This window comes from Nerophis lumbriciformis, linkage group LG29 (genome assembly GCF_033978685.3).
Source record: "Nerophis lumbriciformis linkage group LG29, RoL_Nlum_v2.1, whole genome shotgun sequence".
Classification (NCBI taxonomy): Eukaryota; Metazoa; Chordata; class Actinopteri; order Syngnathiformes; family Syngnathidae; genus Nerophis; species Nerophis lumbriciformis.
In genome coordinates this window covers 24,271,911-24,289,775 of record NC_084576.2, presented here as the reverse complement: position 1 = coordinate 24,289,775, position 17,865 = coordinate 24,271,911, and the positions used below count along the sequence as shown (strand labels likewise).

The 17,865-nt window shown below is 40.5% G+C and overlaps 1 protein-coding gene across 2 annotated transcripts in view; it reads left to right on the top strand.

The window, feature by feature from the left end:
• wasla (WASP like actin nucleation promoting factor a) overlaps positions 1–16,822 on the top strand; it is a 30,661-nt gene extending 13,839 nt beyond the window's left edge. For both annotated transcript variants that reach the window (XM_061924680.2, XM_061924681.2), the window contains 6 exons: positions 6,903–7,104; positions 10,440–10,482; positions 12,340–12,493; positions 12,615–13,228; positions 13,296–13,404; positions 16,200–16,822. In XM_061924680.2, the coding sequence (XP_061780664.1) occupies positions 6,903–7,104; positions 10,440–10,482; positions 12,340–12,493; positions 12,615–13,228; positions 13,296–13,404; positions 16,200–16,261 (1,184 nt within the window). In that variant the 3' untranslated portion in view covers positions 16,262–16,822. The remainder of the gene's footprint in view (positions 1–6,902; positions 7,105–10,439; positions 10,483–12,339; positions 12,494–12,614; positions 13,229–13,295; positions 13,405–16,199) is intronic.
• The last annotated feature ends 1,043 nt before the right edge of the window (positions 16,823–17,865 follow it).

The window sequence follows — 17,865 nt, the reverse complement described above, 5'->3', positions numbered from 1 at the left end:
ATGGCAACTCGCTCGGTCACTCCCTCAGCCACTGACTGGGTGGCGGACTCACTTAGTCACCGAGAGAGTGGCAACTCACTCAGTCACTCCCTCAGTCCCTGACAGAGTGGTGACTCTGTCACTTACTCAGTCACCGACAGAATGGCGACTCGCTCGGTCACACTCTCAGCCACCAAGAGAGTGGCGACTCACTCAGTCACTTACTCAATCACTAACTGGTTGGCGACTTACTCAGTCACCGAGAGAGTGGCGACTCACTCAGTCACTCACTCAGTCACAAAGAGAGTGGCGACTTACTCAGTCACCGAGAAAATGACGACTTGCTCGGTCATTCACTCAGTCACCAAGAGATTGGCCACTCGTCCACTCACCGAGAGAGTGGCGACCCACTCAGTCACTCACTCAGTCCCCGAGAGAGTGGCAACTCGCTGGGTCACTCCCTCAGTCAGACGTGGTGGCGCCTGGCTGGCTGGCGTGCAGGTGAATGGTGCCAGCAGGGCGTCCATCTGTGCCGTATGTGAAGCGCGTGTTGGCAGTAATCTGTCAGGCTTCTCTTAATGCTGCCAAAACAAACAGGAAGTGATGTCATATCAATTGACTGAGACCTAAAAACCGTATAACAGTGTATTTTGCAGCCTCCTGCCATAACGATAGATATCACAATATATTATTTGGCATATAAATGATTATAGAAACGTTGCATTGTTTTTCATTAAAACTACCGTATTTTTCGGAGTATAAGTCGCACCGGAGTATAAGTCTCACCTGCCGAAAATGCATAATAAAGAAGGAAAAAAACATATATAAGTCGCACCGGAACCGGCCAAACTAAGAAAAAAATTGCGACTTATAGTCCGAAAAATACGGTATTCTTAATCTACCGTATTTTTCAAACTATAAATCGCAGTTTTTTTCATAGTTTGGCCGGGGGTGCGACTTATACTCAGGAGCGACTTATGTGTGAAATTATTAACACATTACCGTAAAATATCAAATAATATTATTTAGCTCATTCACATAAGAGACTATACCAGGGGTCGGCAACCTGCGGCTCTAGAGCCGCATGCGGCTCTTTAGCGCCGCCCGAGTGGCTCTCTGGAGCTTTTTCAAAAACGTATGAAAAATGGAAAAAGATGAGGGGAAAAAATATGTTTTTTGTTTTAATATGGTTTCTGTAGGAGGACAAACATGACACAAACCCCCCTAATTGTTATAAAGCACATTGTTTATATTAAACATGCTTCACTGACTCAAGTATTTGGCGAGCGCCGTTTTGTCCAACTAATTTTGGCGGTCCTTGAACTCACCGTGGTTTGTTTACATGTATAACTTTCGAGGACGTGTTTTATGTCACTTCTTTTTCTGTCTCATTTTGTTCACCAAACTTTTAACGTTGTGCATGAATGCACAAAGGTGAGTTTTGTTGATGTTATTGACTTGTGTGGAGTGCTAATCAGACATATTTGGTCACTGCAAGACTGCAAGCTAATCGATGCTAACATGCTATTTAGGCTAGCTATATGTACATATTGCATCATTATGCCTCATTTGTAGCTATATTTGAGGTCATTTAGCTTCCTTTAAGTCATCTCAATTCAATGTATATCTCATGACACACTATCTGTATGTAATATGGCTTTTAATTTGTTGCGGCTCCAGACAGATTTGTTTTTGTATTTTTGGTCCAATATGGCTCTTTCAACATTTTGGGTTGCCGACCCCTGGACTAGACGTATAAGATTTCATGGGATTTAGCGATTAGGAGTGACAGATTGTTTGGTAAACGTATAGCATGTTCTATATGTTATAGTTATTTGAATGACTCTTACCATAATATGTTACGTTAACATACCAGGCACGTTCTCAGTTGCTTATTTATGCCTCATATAACATACACTTATTCAGCCTGTTGTTCACTATTCTTTATTTATTTTAAATTGCCTTTCAAACGTCTATTCTTGGTGTTGGGTTTTATCAAATAAATGTCCCCAAAAATTGCGACTTATACTCCAGTGTGACTTATATATGTTGTTTTCCTTCTTTATTATGCATTTTCGGCCAGTGCGACTTATACTCGGGAGCGACTTATACTCCAAAAAATACGGTACTTAATTTAAGTCTAATTTATTTATTTAATTTACTGTTAAAATGTGTTTACTTTCTGTTGTAAAATGTTTCTATCTACACGTCTGTTAAAATATAATAATCACTCATTTTTCTGTTGTTGGATACTTGACATTAGTTTTGGACGATACTACAAATGTGAGTATGGATACCAAGTAGCTACAGGCAAAGTATCACCGATACTTGATTATTTGGTTCCCTGGGTCCAGGGACTTATTTCCCGAGTTTGTAAACGGTAACAGAAACGATCTAACTCCTGTATCAACAAAAAAATATACTGTATGTGGTATCATTGCTATCGATATTTGTATCAATCCGCCCACCTTGCAGCTCGAGTTCGCAGTCAGCATGTCCTCCTATGGTGTGTCGTGTAGCATGTTTAGCTCTTCTCCGGTCAAAACAATACTTGTATTTGCCGCCACGGAGGCAAGGATGACCGATTTAGAAGTGGCTTTGCACTGTGGAGGGACGTTAGCCACTAACAAGAATGGGACGTTGCGTTGAGGACGCGGCGGGGCTCGGCTAAAATGTGTCATCAACATGCGTTATCACGATATGACATTGGTGTTAAAAGCTCTATCGTGCTATTTCCACATGAATACATATTGTTCTGCATTAAAATGTGTGCCATGTTTTTGTTTCCATTTGATCGCCAGTCAGTACCAAGCGGACTATTTGAAGGCAGCTAATAATTTTTAGAGCGTAAGACGTCTCACTCGGCTCAGTTATCCCTCGATATTCCTGCAGTACCGATGAAGATCTTGGAGGGTTCTCTCTGCTCTACGGAGGCAAACAACCTCAGATGGCAGATTTGACCATCTCCAGTCCAAGACGTGCAGAACTGGGTGGGGGGAGGGGGCGGTCCAGGGATTTGGATTGGGATTAACTGTGGATTAGAGTTAATCAAACGCTGCTGCAGTTTGTGGAGATTATAATTTCGAGGAGTGAACACATTCAGGTTGCTTCTACGGTCTCGACTCTGGAGCGTGCGTGTCAAACTAGTTTTTTATCGAGGGCCACATCGCAATTAAGGAGTGATTCATGTTTTTAATCAAATTAATCACACTCTAGAACTGTGGTTAATCACGGGTTATTATTTGCTTGCATAAATAACATTTGCTGAAGACAATACACCAATATTTGGATACAAATGCAATTTAGTCGTCAGAATGTCATACAGGAACATTTTTTAAATGTTTTACAGAACTGCAATTCATTGATTTACTCAAAACTTGGTGACAGTAAATATAATAAGAATTAATTTTGAAAGTCTTTGCAAAAATCTTGCAAACAAGGCGTAGTTAATATAGGATAATGTCGTAAACACTCATAAACATAGTGCAGCATTTACTCTTCTTTAGTTTCAACTAGGGATGTCCCGATCCAGGTTTTTGCACTTCCGATCCGATCCGATATTGTTTTTGCATTTCCGATCCGATACCGATACTGACCGATACCGATACTGACCGATACTGGTCTATCCGAGCATGTATTAAAGTTTAAAGTTATTTAGCCTACTTAGTTGTCAGAATCATGTTGAAAAGGGTTTTAGTACTCTTGATAACAACTAGCCAGCTGAATTAGGGGGGTTTGAATAATACACAATGGTTGGTTACAAGAAACTGACCTGTTTATTCAAGGATAAACACAAAATAGACAAAATTATACATGACAAACAGAAATGGCATCATTGAACTAGGGCTGGGCGATATGGCCTTTTTTTTAATATTGTGATATTTTAAGGCCATATGGCGATACACAATATATATCTTGATATTTTGCCTTAGCCTTGAATGAACACTTGATGATTCTATGTGTTTTGATTGATTGATTGAGACTTTTATTAGTAGGTTGCACAGTGAAGTACATATTCCGTACAATTGACCACTAAATGGTAACACCCCAATAAGTTTTTCAACTTGTTTAAGTCGGGGTCCACTTAAATTGATTCATGATACAGATATATACTATCAGATATATATTATCATCATAATACAGTCATCACACAAGATAATCACATTGAATTATTTACATTATTTATAATCCAGGGTGTGGAGGGGGGCGCCGGATGTAAGTGTCAAAAAGACAGCCAAAAGAGTTTGATATGAGAATAAATCTAAAGTTAAAATATAGGGTAGAAATGCACCCATTTGCAGTAAATGTAGTCTTGATTTTCAAAATTTTCTTTCAAGGCTTGCATGTCTACATTAAAACATTCTTCTTCATACTGCATTAATATATGCTACTTTTAAACTTTCATGCAGAGAAGGAAATCACAACTAAAAAAATAACTAATTTTTTCATACGGTGTTGATGTGGACATTTTTGCCTCAGCATTTTGATGTGTGGCACCGAATGGAGATAAGCGTCTCGACAGACGTCACAATATTTGAACAATGATGACGAAAACTGTTTTCTCTGTCGTGTCCGTGTGTCGAAAATTGTTATGCGCTTATTTTTTTATTAGATATTGTGCGTGGCATAGATTTGCTATGCGCAGAGGACGCTTAAACAGTGCGCAATTGCACAGTCGAGCACCTTAGAGGGAGCGTTGCTCGCACGGCTGCGCTAGCACCACAGCTAACGTTAGCCATGCTGCTACCTCTCTGCTCGGGGAGGACGTATACGTATGTGACGTATGACGTGACAGTATGTGACGTGTGTAAGAAGGTGCGCTCGCTGTCTGTGAGAGGGAGACACAGGAAAGAGTGAGAAGAGCCTGTCGTGTAATGCCAGCAGCTAAAAGCAACTGCGTGAGAATTCACAGACCTGTGGATGTGTTGAAGGTGTGCTGGAAAATGCGGAACGGAAATTACGGAGCAGCAGAAAAGTGGAATGTATTATTTAAATCGGTGCGTTGGAAAACACGGACCGGAGTTTTTTTTTTAAACTGGATCTGGATCGGCATTTTTCCATGCCTTGCCGATACGCAATTTTTCGCAAATATCGGCAGCCGATCCGATCCAAATATCGGATCGGGACATCTCTAGTTTCAACCAGGGGTGTCAAACTCATTTTAGATCAGGGGCCACATGGAGAAAAATCTACTCCCAAGTGGGCCAAACTGGTAAAATCACAGCACTAGAGATGTCCGATAATATCGGCCGATAAATGCTTTAAAATGTAATATCGGAAATTATCGGTATCGTTTTTTTTATTATTGATATGGTTTTTTTATTTTTATTTTTTATTATTATTTTTATTTTTTATTAAATCAACATAAAAAACACAAGATACACTTACAATTATTGCACCAACCCAAAAAAATCTCCCTCCCCCATTTACACTCATTCACACAAAAGGGCTGTTTCTTTCTGTTATTAATATTCTGCTTCCTACATTATATATCAATATATATCAATACAGTCTGCAAGGGATACAGTCCGTAAGCACACATGATTGCGCGTGCTGCTGGTCCACTAATAGTACTAACCTTTAACAGTTAATTTTACTCATTTTCTCTAATTACTAGTTTCTATGTAACTGTTTTTATATTGTTTTACTTTCTTTTTTATTCAAGAATTTTTTTTTAATTTATTTATTTTATTTTATTTTATTAATTTTTTTTAAAAAGGACCTTATCTTCACCATACCTGGTTGTCCAAATTAGGCATAATAATGTGTTAATTCCACGACTGTATATATCGGTATCGGTTGATATCGGTATCGGTAATTAAAGAGTTGGACAATATCGGAATATCGGCAAAAAGACATTATTGGACACAGTACCATAACTAAAAAAATAAAGACAACTTCAGATTGTTTTCTTTGATTAAAAACAGAACAAGCACATTCTGAAATTGTACAAATCGTAATGTTATTGGGTTGTTGTTTTTTTACACTTACATGTTGCGGTTTAATAGTATTCTATCTTTATTTGTCGTTATTAATACTTTCTGAATAAATCATGTGGTAATGTTCATCAGTCAACTCATTGGTGTTAATTTCCAATCTATCAAGATGAAAAAATAATATAAAAAATCAAATTATAGGATGTTATTTATGTAGTTTGCTGATTTTCCTCGACTGGTGCACTAACATCATGTGGTTTATTTGTTGTACATATGTAACATAATCTACAAAGATGCAAATAATTGCTATTATGACATCTAGTGGACACATTTAGAACAGCAGTTTCTTTCATTCAAAAATGTTGGCTTATTTTTGTACTTTGTACCTTCTCCAGGAAACAAAATAAATTCACAATCAACCGGTAGTTGCAACTTGATGCAGTACAGTTGTTGTAATAGTCCCTCTCCATAAAATGAAGTGGCACGTCACATAAAATAATGCAACATATCACATTAAGTTAAGTGGTGGGCCACGTAAAATAATTTAACATCACATAAAATGACATAGCAGGCCACATAATTAAGACGACATAACACAAAATGAAGTGGCAGGCCACGTAAAATAATGCAACATATCACATAAAATGACGTAGCAGGCCGCACATCAAATGATGCAACAAGCCAAGTAAAATGATGTGGCTGGCCACTTTAATGCGGCATATCACATAAAATGATCTAGTGGACCACGTAAATGAATACGACATAACACATAAAATAATGCAGCAGGCCACTTGAAATGATTTGACCCCCGTCCTTGAGTTTGAGACGTGTGCTCGCATTTGTTAGAATGTGATGACATCATCAGGTGGTGTGAATGTAGGCGGGTGCGAGTCTGTCTCGCCGTAGAGACGTTAGCGTCGTTAAAAGTGTGGCGTCCACTAGGGGGCAGTGTAGTTGAGTCCCTGACTGGTCTTCCATGGCGTGCAGGTCCCGCGCTGCCCATGGCCACGGTGGACATCAAGAACCCGGAGATCAACAACGTGCGCCTCCTCAACTCCCACGGCCACCAGCCGCCGTACCACGTCAACAACATGCTGAGTCACGGCGCTCTGACGCGCAAGGACAAGAAGATTAAAGTCAAGAAAAAGAGGCTGACCAAGGCGGACATCGGCACGCCAAGCAACTTCCAGTAACTTCAGTCTTTTCATCCTCAGTATACTCGTCTTCAGAAAGTATTTTATCAAGACACAGTATGTGTCTTAGTCAGTGTGTCAGTGTATCGCTTGTGTCGCACTATGGATGTGTTGCATCATTTATCAGTCAATACTCCACCTACACATGCTGTACACTGACTACTCTAAAGTATGCTCAAACTCTACTTTTGTCACTTAATGACAGAATAAAACGCTTGCTGGAATTTGAAGGGCTATGCTGTAGTTAGCATGTAGCTTGTTAACATGGAGCTTGTTAGCGTGTTGATTGTAAGCATGTAGCCTGTTAGCATTACATCTTGTTAGCATGTGAAGTGAAGTGAAGTGAATTATACTTATATAGCGCTTTTCTCTAGTGACTCAAAGCGCTTTACATAGTGAAAACCCAATATCTAAGTTACATTTAAACCAGTGTGGGTGGCACTGGGAGCAGGTGGGTAAAGTGTCTTGCCCGAGGACACAACGGCAGTGACTGGGATGGCGGTAGCTTGTTAACGTGTAGCTTGTTAGCATGAAGCTTGTTAATGTGTAGCTTGTTAGCTTGGAGCATTTAATAGCATGTAGCTTATTAGCATGTAGTTTGTTAGTGTGTAGTTTAACGTGTAGTTTAGGTGTAGCTTGTTAGCATGAAGCTTATTAGCGCGTGGCTTGTTAGCATGTAGCTTAGCTTGTAGCTTGTTAGCATGGGGCTTGTTACCAGGTAGCTCGTTCGCGAGTATATTGTTGTCGTGTTGTTTGTAAGCGTGGAACTTGTTAGCATCGAACTTGTTGGTGTGTAGCTTGTTAGCAAGTAGCTTGTTAGTGTGGAGTTTAACGTGTAGTTTGTTAGCATGGAACATTTAATAGCATGTTGCTTCTTAGCATGTAGCTTGTTAGTGTGTAGTTTAATGTGTAGTTTAAATGTAACTTATTAGCATGTAGCTTGTTAGCATTGCGCTTATTAGCGCGTGGCTTGTTAGCATGGAGCTTAGCTTGTAGCTTGTTAGTGTGTAGCTTAAGTGTAACTTATTAGCGTGTAGCTTGTTAGCATGGCGCTTATTAACATGTGGCTTGTTAGCATGGAGCTTATTAACATGTGGCTTGTTAGCATGGAGCTTAGCTTGTAGCTTGTTAGCATGGGGCTTGTTACCAGGTAGCTCGTTCGCGTGTATATTGTTGTCGTGTTGTTTGTAAGCGTGGAACTTGTTAGCATCGAACTTGTTGGTGTGTAGCTTGTTAGCAAGTAGCTTGTTAGTGTGGAGTTTAACGTGTAGTTTGTTAGCATGGAACATTTAATAGCATGTTGCTTCTTAGCATGTAGCTTGTTAGTGTGTAGTTTAATGTGTAGTTTAAATGTAACTTATTAGCATGTAGCTTGTTAGCATTGCGCTTATTAGCGCGTGGCTTGTTAGCATGGAGCTTAGCTTGTAGCTTGTTAGTGTGTAGCTTAAGTGTAACTTATTAGCGTGTAGCTTGTTAGCATGGCGCTTATTAACATGTGGCTTGTTAGCATGGAGCTTATTAACATGTGGCTTGTTAGCATGGAGCTTAGCTTGTAGCTTGTTAGTGTGTAGTTTAAGTGTAACTTATTAGCATGTAGCTTGTTAGTGTGTAGTTTAAGTGTAACTTATTAGCGCGTAGCTTGTTACCATGGCGCTTATTAGCACGTGGCTTGTTAGCATGGAGCTTAGCTTGTAGCTTGTTGGTGTGTCGCTTGTAGGCATAGAGCTTGTTAGCATGGGGCTTGTTCGCATGTATATTGTTGTCGTGTTTGTAAGCGTGGAGCTTGTTACCATCAAGCTTGTTGGTGTGTAACTTGTTAGCAAGTAGCTTGTTAGTGTGGAGCTTGTTAACGTGTAGTTTGTTAGCATGAAACATTTAATAGCATGTTGATTCTTAGCATAGATCTCGTTAACGTGTAGCTTGTTGGCTTGGAGCATTTAATACCATGTAGCTTCTTAGCATGTAGCTTGTCAGTGTGTAGTTTAAGTGTAACTTATTAGCGTGTAGCTTGTTAGCGTGGCGCTTATTAGCATGTGGCTTGTTAGCATGGAGCTTAGCTTGTAGCTTGTAAGTGTGTAGTTTAAGTGTAACTTATTAGCGCGTAGCTTGTTAGCATGGCGCTTATTAGCGTGTGGCTTGTTAGCATGGAGCTTAGCTTGTAGCTTGCTAGTGTGTAGTTTAAGTGTAACTTATTAGCGTGTAGCTTCTTAGCATGTAGCTTGTTAGTGTGTAGTTTAAGTGTAACTTAGTGTGTATTTTGTTAGAATGGCGCTTATTAGCGTGTGGCTTGTTAGCATGGAGCTTAGCTTGTAGCTTGTTAGTGTGTTGCTTGTAGGCATAGAGCTTATTAGCATGGGGCTTGTTATCAGGTAGCTTGTTCGCGTGTATATTGTTATTGTGTTGTTTGTAAGCGTGGAGCTTGTTAGCATCGAGCTTGTTGGTGTGTAACTTGTTAGCAAGTAGCTTGTTAGTTTGGAGCTTGTTAACGTGTAGTTTGTTAGCATGGAACATTTAATAGCATGTTGATTCTTAGCATAGATCTCGTTAACGTGTAGCTTTTTGGCTTGGAGCATTTAAAACATGTAGCTTCTTAGCATGTAGCTTGTCAGTGTGTAGTTTAAGTGTAACTTATTAGCGTGTAGCTTGTTAGCGTGGCGCTTATTAGCGTGTGGCTTGTTAGCATGGAGCTTAGCTTGTAGCTTGTTGGTGTGTCGCTTGTAGGCATAGAGCTTGTTAGCATGGGGTTTGTTACCAGGGAGCTTGTTTGCGTGTATATTGTTATCGTGTTGTTTGTAAGCGTGGAGCTTGTTAGCATCGAGCTTGTTAGTGTGGAGCTTGTTAACGTGTAGTTTGTTAGCATGGAACATTTAATAGCATGTTGATTCTTAGCATAGAGCTCGTTAACGTGTAGCTTGCTAGCATGGAGTATTTAATGGCAGGTAGATTGTTAGCATAGTGCTTGTTTATGTGTAACTTGTTATCTTGGGGCTTAGCTTGTTAACGTGGAGCTTGTTAGCATGTAGTTTGTAAGTGTGTAGCTTGTTAGCATGGGACTTGTTACCAGGTAGCCTGTTAGTGTGTATCTTGTTAGCATGCTGTTTGTAATCGTGGAGCTTGTTAGCATGTAGCTTGTTGGTGTGGAGCTTGTTAACGTGGAGCATTTAATAGCATGTTGCTTGTTAGCATGTAGCTTCTTTGCATGGAGCTTGTTAGCGTGTATCTTGATAGCGTTGAGTATGTTAGCGTGTAGCTTGCTCATGTGCAGCTTTTTAGCATGTGAGTAAACGTGTGTGCTCTTTGTTTCACTGCGTCCATGCTGTCTCCTCTCCAGGCACATTGGTCACGTGGGCTGGGACCCAAATACGGGCTTCGATGTGAGTACACACACACACACACACACACACACACACACACACATACTGGTTATCATTTGGAATGGGGACCAAGTTTTTGATCATCACTTGTGGGGACCACCCTTTCGACAGGTTGTGGAGGCATTAAAAAAATGAGGTAAAATGGCCACTGCCCAGTTAGCTCATACACGTCTTTAAATCTCTGGATTGATGAAGTAATGTGCTGATCATTCTTACTGGGGACCCTGGGGAAAAACGGTTAATATGGTTCATGGGGACCAAATTTAAATCATTTTGCATAATTCACACAAATGTGTACCTGACTTCTGAGGACCATTTATTAAAAAAAAATAAAAAATAAAAAAATTAAAAAAAAAGCACTACAGCTGTCCTCTTATAGGAAGTTTCACCACTTAAATGTTAAAGCAAATCCTGCATCTTCTGTGGCATTACTGAAAACTACGAAGCCCCGAAAGGGACGTGGGGGAATTTTTTTTTTTTAATAATTTTTTATAAAGTTATAAAAAAATACATTTATATTTTTTTATTTTTTTTATTTTTTTAGACATGTATCTTCTGCGCACGAGAAACTTTCTCATGCGTGTGAGAAACTATTTATAAAGTTATAAAAAATGTTTAAAAAATGTTAGAATTTTTATTTTTTTAAATTTTTTTAGACATGTATCTTTACTTACTTTTTATAAAGTTATAAAAAAATAATTTTAAATAATTTTTTTTTTTTTTTTTTTTTTAGACATGTATCTTGTGCGCACGAAATAGTTTCTCGTGCACATGTCTACAAAAATATATATACAATTATTAGTTTTTTTTATAACTTTATAAAAAGTTATAAAAAAAAAAGTTAGAATTTTTTATTTTATTTTATTTTTTTAGACATGTGCACATCGTGCGCACGAGAAACTTTTTATAAAGTTATTAAAAAAAGTTAACTTTTTTTTTTTTTTTTAGACGTATCTTTTTAGTTTTCTCGTGCGCATGGCTCAAAAAAAATTATATAATTATAAATTATTTTTTTATAACTTTATAAAAAGGTTCTCGTGCTATAACATTTTTTTTTAAATGTTAGAATTTTTTAATTTTTTTATTTTGTTTAGACATGTATCTCGTGCGCACGAGAAACTTTTTATAAAGTTATAAAAAAATGTTTTAAAATGTTAGAATTTTTTATTTTTTAAATTTTATTTGTATCTCGTGCGCACGAGATACATGTCTAAAAAAAATGATACTTTTTTTAAAAAAAATTTTATATAACTTTATAAAAAGTTTCTCGTGCGCACAAGATACAAGTCTAAAAAAAATATATATATTATTAAAAAAAAAAAATTGCTGCTATTTAGCAGTATTGAAGTTGTCTGCAACTCCAACTACCATATATAGAAGGATGGAACATTCTGAATGTGAATCATACTTTAAGGTAATAATGTTTTATAATCATGCTGTATGAAAATGTCATCCTAAGGAAAAAAAAAAAAGGGACAAAAATCACTTAGGCATCTTCAGAATGGGTCTGACTATCATTTAAAAAGGTTTCCCTTTAGGGGACCTGTTTTTTTGTCCCCATACCGTCAGAGGTCCCCTAAAGGTGACTGTGTAAACAGAGCGATGTCCCCATGAAGTAAGCATTGCCAGAACACACACATTAAACACACACACACACACACAGGCATGAACACAATAGGTAGCAGTGTGGCGACTGCAGGATGACATCACACAACAATAGTTACTTGTCGCCTACACACACACACACACACACACACACTCATGGTTGTTGTGACGACTAAAGTCACATGATTACTTTTTGACCCGAAATGTTTGGTGCGTTGCGTTCAAACGGCTACTTTTGTTGTGCGCGTGCAGCTGAACAATCTGGACCCCGAGCTGAAGAACCTGTTCGACATGTGCGGCATCTCGGAGGCTCAGCTGAAGGACCGCGAGACGTCCAAGGTGATCTACGACTTCATCGAGAAGAAGGGCGGCGTGGAGGCGGTCAAGAACGAGCTGAGGAGGCAGGGTGAGTCTTCCATCTGCCGCCATGTTGGCCCTCTGGCGGACCGCGGCGGTACTGCATGTCGATGGAAGGGTTATTGTGTGTTGGCGCCTCCTGGTCACATGACTTTGGTCTCCACCTGCAGCGCCCCCGCCGCCTCCGTCTCGTGGCGGGCCCCCGCCTCCTCCCCCGCCCCCGCACAACTCAGCCCCTCCCCCACCTCCGCCCCCGTTCAGGGCAGGCCGTGGAGCTCCGCCTCCCCCTCCGCCTCCTCCGTCCCGCGCCCCTGCTTCGGCTCCTCCTCTCCCTCCGCCGTCCAGGCCGGGAACTCTCGGTGCCCCGCCCCCGCCGCCGCCCCCCACCAGGGGAGGTCAGCAGCCCCCTCCTCACCACCAACCCAAACCTCCCCTGCCTCTCTCCTCGAACTCTTCCCCGCAAGCCCCGCCCCCTCCACCTCCCCCGCCGACCTATCAGTCCCCAGCAGCCGGCGGGGGCGGCGGCTCCGCTGCGGCGCCACCTGCTCCCCCTCCTCCTCCGCCCCCACCGCCAGGCCCCCCGCCGGCCGTGGAGCCGGACAGCGTGCGCGGGAGCGGCGACTCGCCTCATTCGCCGGTCGCCGGCGGGAAGTCGGCGCTGCTGGAGCAGATTCGAGGGGGGGCCCAGCTGAAGAAGGTGGAGCAGAACCACCGAGAGTCGCCGCCCAGCAGCGGGCGGGATGCGCTGCTGGACCAGATCCGCCAGGGCATCCAGCTGAAGACGGTACGATGCCCTCCTGGCGTAGAGGGTCTTTGTCTCGTGGCGCCCTAAACAGTGTCTGTGTCTGCAGGTGTCGGACAGCCCGGAGTCGGGCTCGCCCACGCCAGCCCCCACCGCCGGCATCGTGGGCGCCCTCATGGAAGTGATGCAGAAGAGGAGCAAAGCCATCCATTCTTCAGGTACCAATGTTGCACAATAGAAATGATATCAATCTGATATCATTCAGATGATACACTTTTTAATGCTAGCGTCATAACGCATGTTAGCATATTCTCGCTGGGTCTCACTAATTTGAGTTAGTCATCTGCTGGCGAGCTCGTCAGTGGCTGGCGAGCTAGCCACTACCGAGCTCATTATATGCTGGCGAGCTAGTCAGTCGCTAACGAGCTAATTGTGTGCTGGCGAGGTAGTCAGTAGCTGGCAACTAGCCACTGCCAAGCTAATCATATGCTGGCGAGCTAGTCAGTCGCTAATGAGCTAATCGTGTGCTGGCGAGCTAGTCAGTAGCTGGCGAGCTAGTCAGTCGCTAGCGAGCTAATCATGTGCTGGCGAGCTAGCCTGTTGCTAGCGAGCTAATCATATGCTGGCGAGCTAGTCAGTCGCTAGCGAGCTAATCATGTGCTGGCGAGCTAGCCAGTTGCTAACGAGCTAATCATGTGCTGACGAGCTAGCTACTACTGAGCTAATTGTATGCTGGCGAGCTAGTCAGTAGCTGGCGAGCTAGCTACTACCGAGCTAGTCACATGCTGGCGAGCTAGTCAGTCGCTAGCGAGCTAATCATGTCCTGGCGAGCTAGTCAGTAGCTGGCGAGCTAGCCACTACCGAGCTAATCTTATATGCTGGCGAGCTAGTCAGTCACTAACGAGCTAATCATGTGCTGACGGGCTAGCTACTACTGAGCTAATTGTATGCTGGCGAGCTAGTCAGTAGCTGGAGAGCTAGCTACTACCGAGCTAATCATGTGCTGGCGAGCTAGTCCGTAGATTGCGAGCTAGCCACTATCGAGCTAATCATATGCTGGCGAGCTAGTCAGTCGCTAACGAGCTAATCATGTGCTGGCGAGCCAGCTACTACCGAGCTAATTATATGCTGGCGAGCTAGTCAGTCGCTAACGAGCTAATCTTGTGCTGGCGAGCTAGCTACTACTGAGCTAGCTACTACCGAGCTAATTATATGCTGGCGAGCTAGTCAGTAGATGGCGAGCTAGCCACTACCGAGTTAATCATAGGCTGGTGAGCTAGTCAGTAGCTGGCGAGCTAGCCACTACCGAGCTAATTATATGCTGGCGAGCTAGTCAGTTGCTAACAAGCTAATCATGTGCTGGCGAGCTAGCCGCTGGCGAGCTAGCTACTGCCGAGCTAGCCACTGCCGAGCTAATTATATGCTGGCGAGCTAGTCAGTCGCTAACAAGCTAATCATGTGCTGCGAGCTAGCCGCTGGCGAGCTAGCTACAACCGAGCTAGCTACTACCGAGCTAATTATACGCTGGCGAGCTAGCTACTACCGAGCTAATCATATGCTGGCGAGCTAGTCAGTCACTTATGAGCTAATCATGTGCTGGCGAGCTAGCCAGTCGCTAACAAGCTAATCATGTGCTGGCGAGCTAGCCGCTGGTGAGCTAGCTACTACCGAACTAATTATATGCTGGCGAGCTAGTCAGTAGCTGGTGAGTTAGCCACTACCGATCTAATCATATGCTAGTCAGTCGCTAACGAGCTATTCATGTGCTGGCAAGATAGCCAGTTGCTAACGAGCTAATCATGTGCTGGTGAGCTAGCCGCCGGCGAGCTAGCTACTACCGAGCTAATTATATGCTGGCGAGCTAGTCAGTAGCTGGCGAGCTAGCCACTGGCGAGCTAGCTACTACCGAGCTAATCACATGCTGGCAAGCTAATCATGTGCTGGCGAGCTAGCTGCTAACGAGCAAATCACATGCTGGCGAGCTAGTCATGTGGTGGCGAGATAGCCGCAAATGAACGAGCCGCTAACCAGTAGTTTCATACAAATATTATTATAGATAGAAGCATGTTACCACAGAAAGTAACAGTACAATAGTTTTGATCAATTAACACAACATAAAATGATGTCATGTGTTACCTCATATGTCAGCAGTTAAAATAAATACATTTATTAAATTATTTCAAATATTAATTAAATAAATATATTATTAAATTAAAATGATAGTAAAAAATAATCGGTGTTGAAATGTTTTTATTATCATTTATATGCCACATGTTTATTTTATTAAATATATGCCAAATAATGTTTGTGTTACCATTTATATTCCCAATTATGTTTCTATTATATATTATATATTATATTTATATGCCAAATAATATGATTGTATTATCAATTCTATGCCAAATAATATTTATCTCATCATTTGTTTGCCAAATAATGTTTCTATGATCATTTATATATATTTAAATTCATATAAAGGAATTAATATACATTACATTTATATGCCAAATAATGTTTTCATTATCATGTGTATGCCACATAATGTTTATATGATCATTTATGTGCCAAAATAAATGTTATGTAATCATTTATATGCCAAATAATGTTTCTGTTACCATTTATTTGTCGAATAATGTTTCTATAATTATTTATATGCCAAATCAGAATCAGAATCAGAAATACTTTATTAATCCCCGAGCGGAAATTAAAATTTTCAGATTTTCAAATAATGTTTCTATTATCACTCACATGCCAAATTATGTTTTATTATCATTTATATGCCAAATAATGTTTCCCTAATCACTTACATGCCAAATAATGTTCTATTATCATTTATATGCCAAATAATGTTTTTCTTATCACTTACATGCCAAATAATGTTTCTATGATAAATTATATACCAAACAATGTTTATTTAATTATTTATATGATAAAAACCGTGAATATCGTTATGAAAGGTATCTTCCGCCATGTTGGACGTCATCTTGTTTTACGAACAATTTTCTCCTCGCAGACGACGACGAGGATGACGATGAAGATGAAGACTTTGAGGAGGATGACGAGTGGGACGACTGACCACACTAAAGACTGGTTTTGTAAATGTTTGACTTTTCCGTCTATTTATTTTTTACTTCCCGCCTTTTTTTTTTTTTTGGTTTGTTTTTTGACGTAGTCTTGGTAGTTAGGCGGCCATCTTTGAGACATTTCAGTGCACGCCTCCATGGAGAGTCTGAACCTTCATTTTCCCCTCCTTTCATTTTCCCGTCGAAGACCAAAACGCTGCGTTGTTTTTATCACGTGACTGAGGCGCTCTTTTGCACACCGCCGTTTTCTGTTTCATTTCAAGCAAAGTGCTTATTTGATCAAAGCACCCGACGGTCTCGTTAACGCACTTTGCCACGTCCTTTTTTTGTTCTTGCGTCTGATTGGTTGCTCAGGTTGTGACATCATGCTCTTATGCAAAGCGGCTGCAACGCTAATAATAGTAATAATAGAAAATAATAATAGCCGACCAAATGTGGACGTTGCGAGCGAGGCTGTGAACAGTGCAAAGAAATAATGACACTTGAAACTGTTTGCTTTAACCAGTGGGGGCACTAAAGTGTATACTTAATAAATGTTCCTATTTACAGTCAAGTACTGCTGACTATGCTTTTCTCTATGGAGTACACACTAACCACTAATGCTAATTACACCAGTCCCACTGACCATGGGAATTAAAGATGGAGACAACTAACCAAGTACTAGAAGTAAAGATGGAGACAACTAACCAAATATTAGAATTAAAGATTGAGACAACTAACCAAATATTATAATTAAAGATGGAGACAACTTACCAAATACTAGAAGTAAAGGAGACAACTAACCAAATACTAGAATTAAAGAAGGAGACAATTTGAGACAACTAACCAAATATTATAATTAAAGATGGAGACAACTAACCAAATATTAGAATTAAAGATTGAGACAACTAACCAAATATTATAATTAAAGATGGAGACAACTTACCAAATACTAGAAGTAAAGGAGACAACTAACCAAATACTAGAATTAAAGAAGGAGACAATTTGTGACAACTAACCAAATATTATAATTAAAGATGGAGACAACTAACCACATACTAGAAGTAAAGGAGACAACTAACCAAATACTACAATTAAAGAGACAACTAACCAAGTACAAGCATTAAAAGAGACAACTAACCAAACACTAGAAGTAAAGTAGGAGACAACTAATCAAATGCTAGAATTAGAGGAGACAACTAACCAATAACTAGAATAAAGGAGACAAATAACCAAATACAAGAATCAAAGGAGACAACCAAATACTAGAATTAAAGGAGGAGACAACAAACCAAATACTAGAATTGAAGGAGACAACTAACCAAATACTAGAATTAAAGGAGACAACTAACCAATAACTAGAATTAAAGGAGACGACTAACCAAATACAAGAATTAAAGAAGGAGACGACTAACCAAATACAAGAATTAAAGAAGGAGATGACTAACCAAATACAAGAATTAAAGAAGGAGACAACTAACCAAATACTAGAATTAAAGGAGACAACTAACCAAATACTTGAATTAAAAGAGACAACTAACCAATAACTACAATTAAAGAAGGAGACAACTAACCAAATACTAGAATTAAAGGAGACAACTAACCAAATACTAGAAT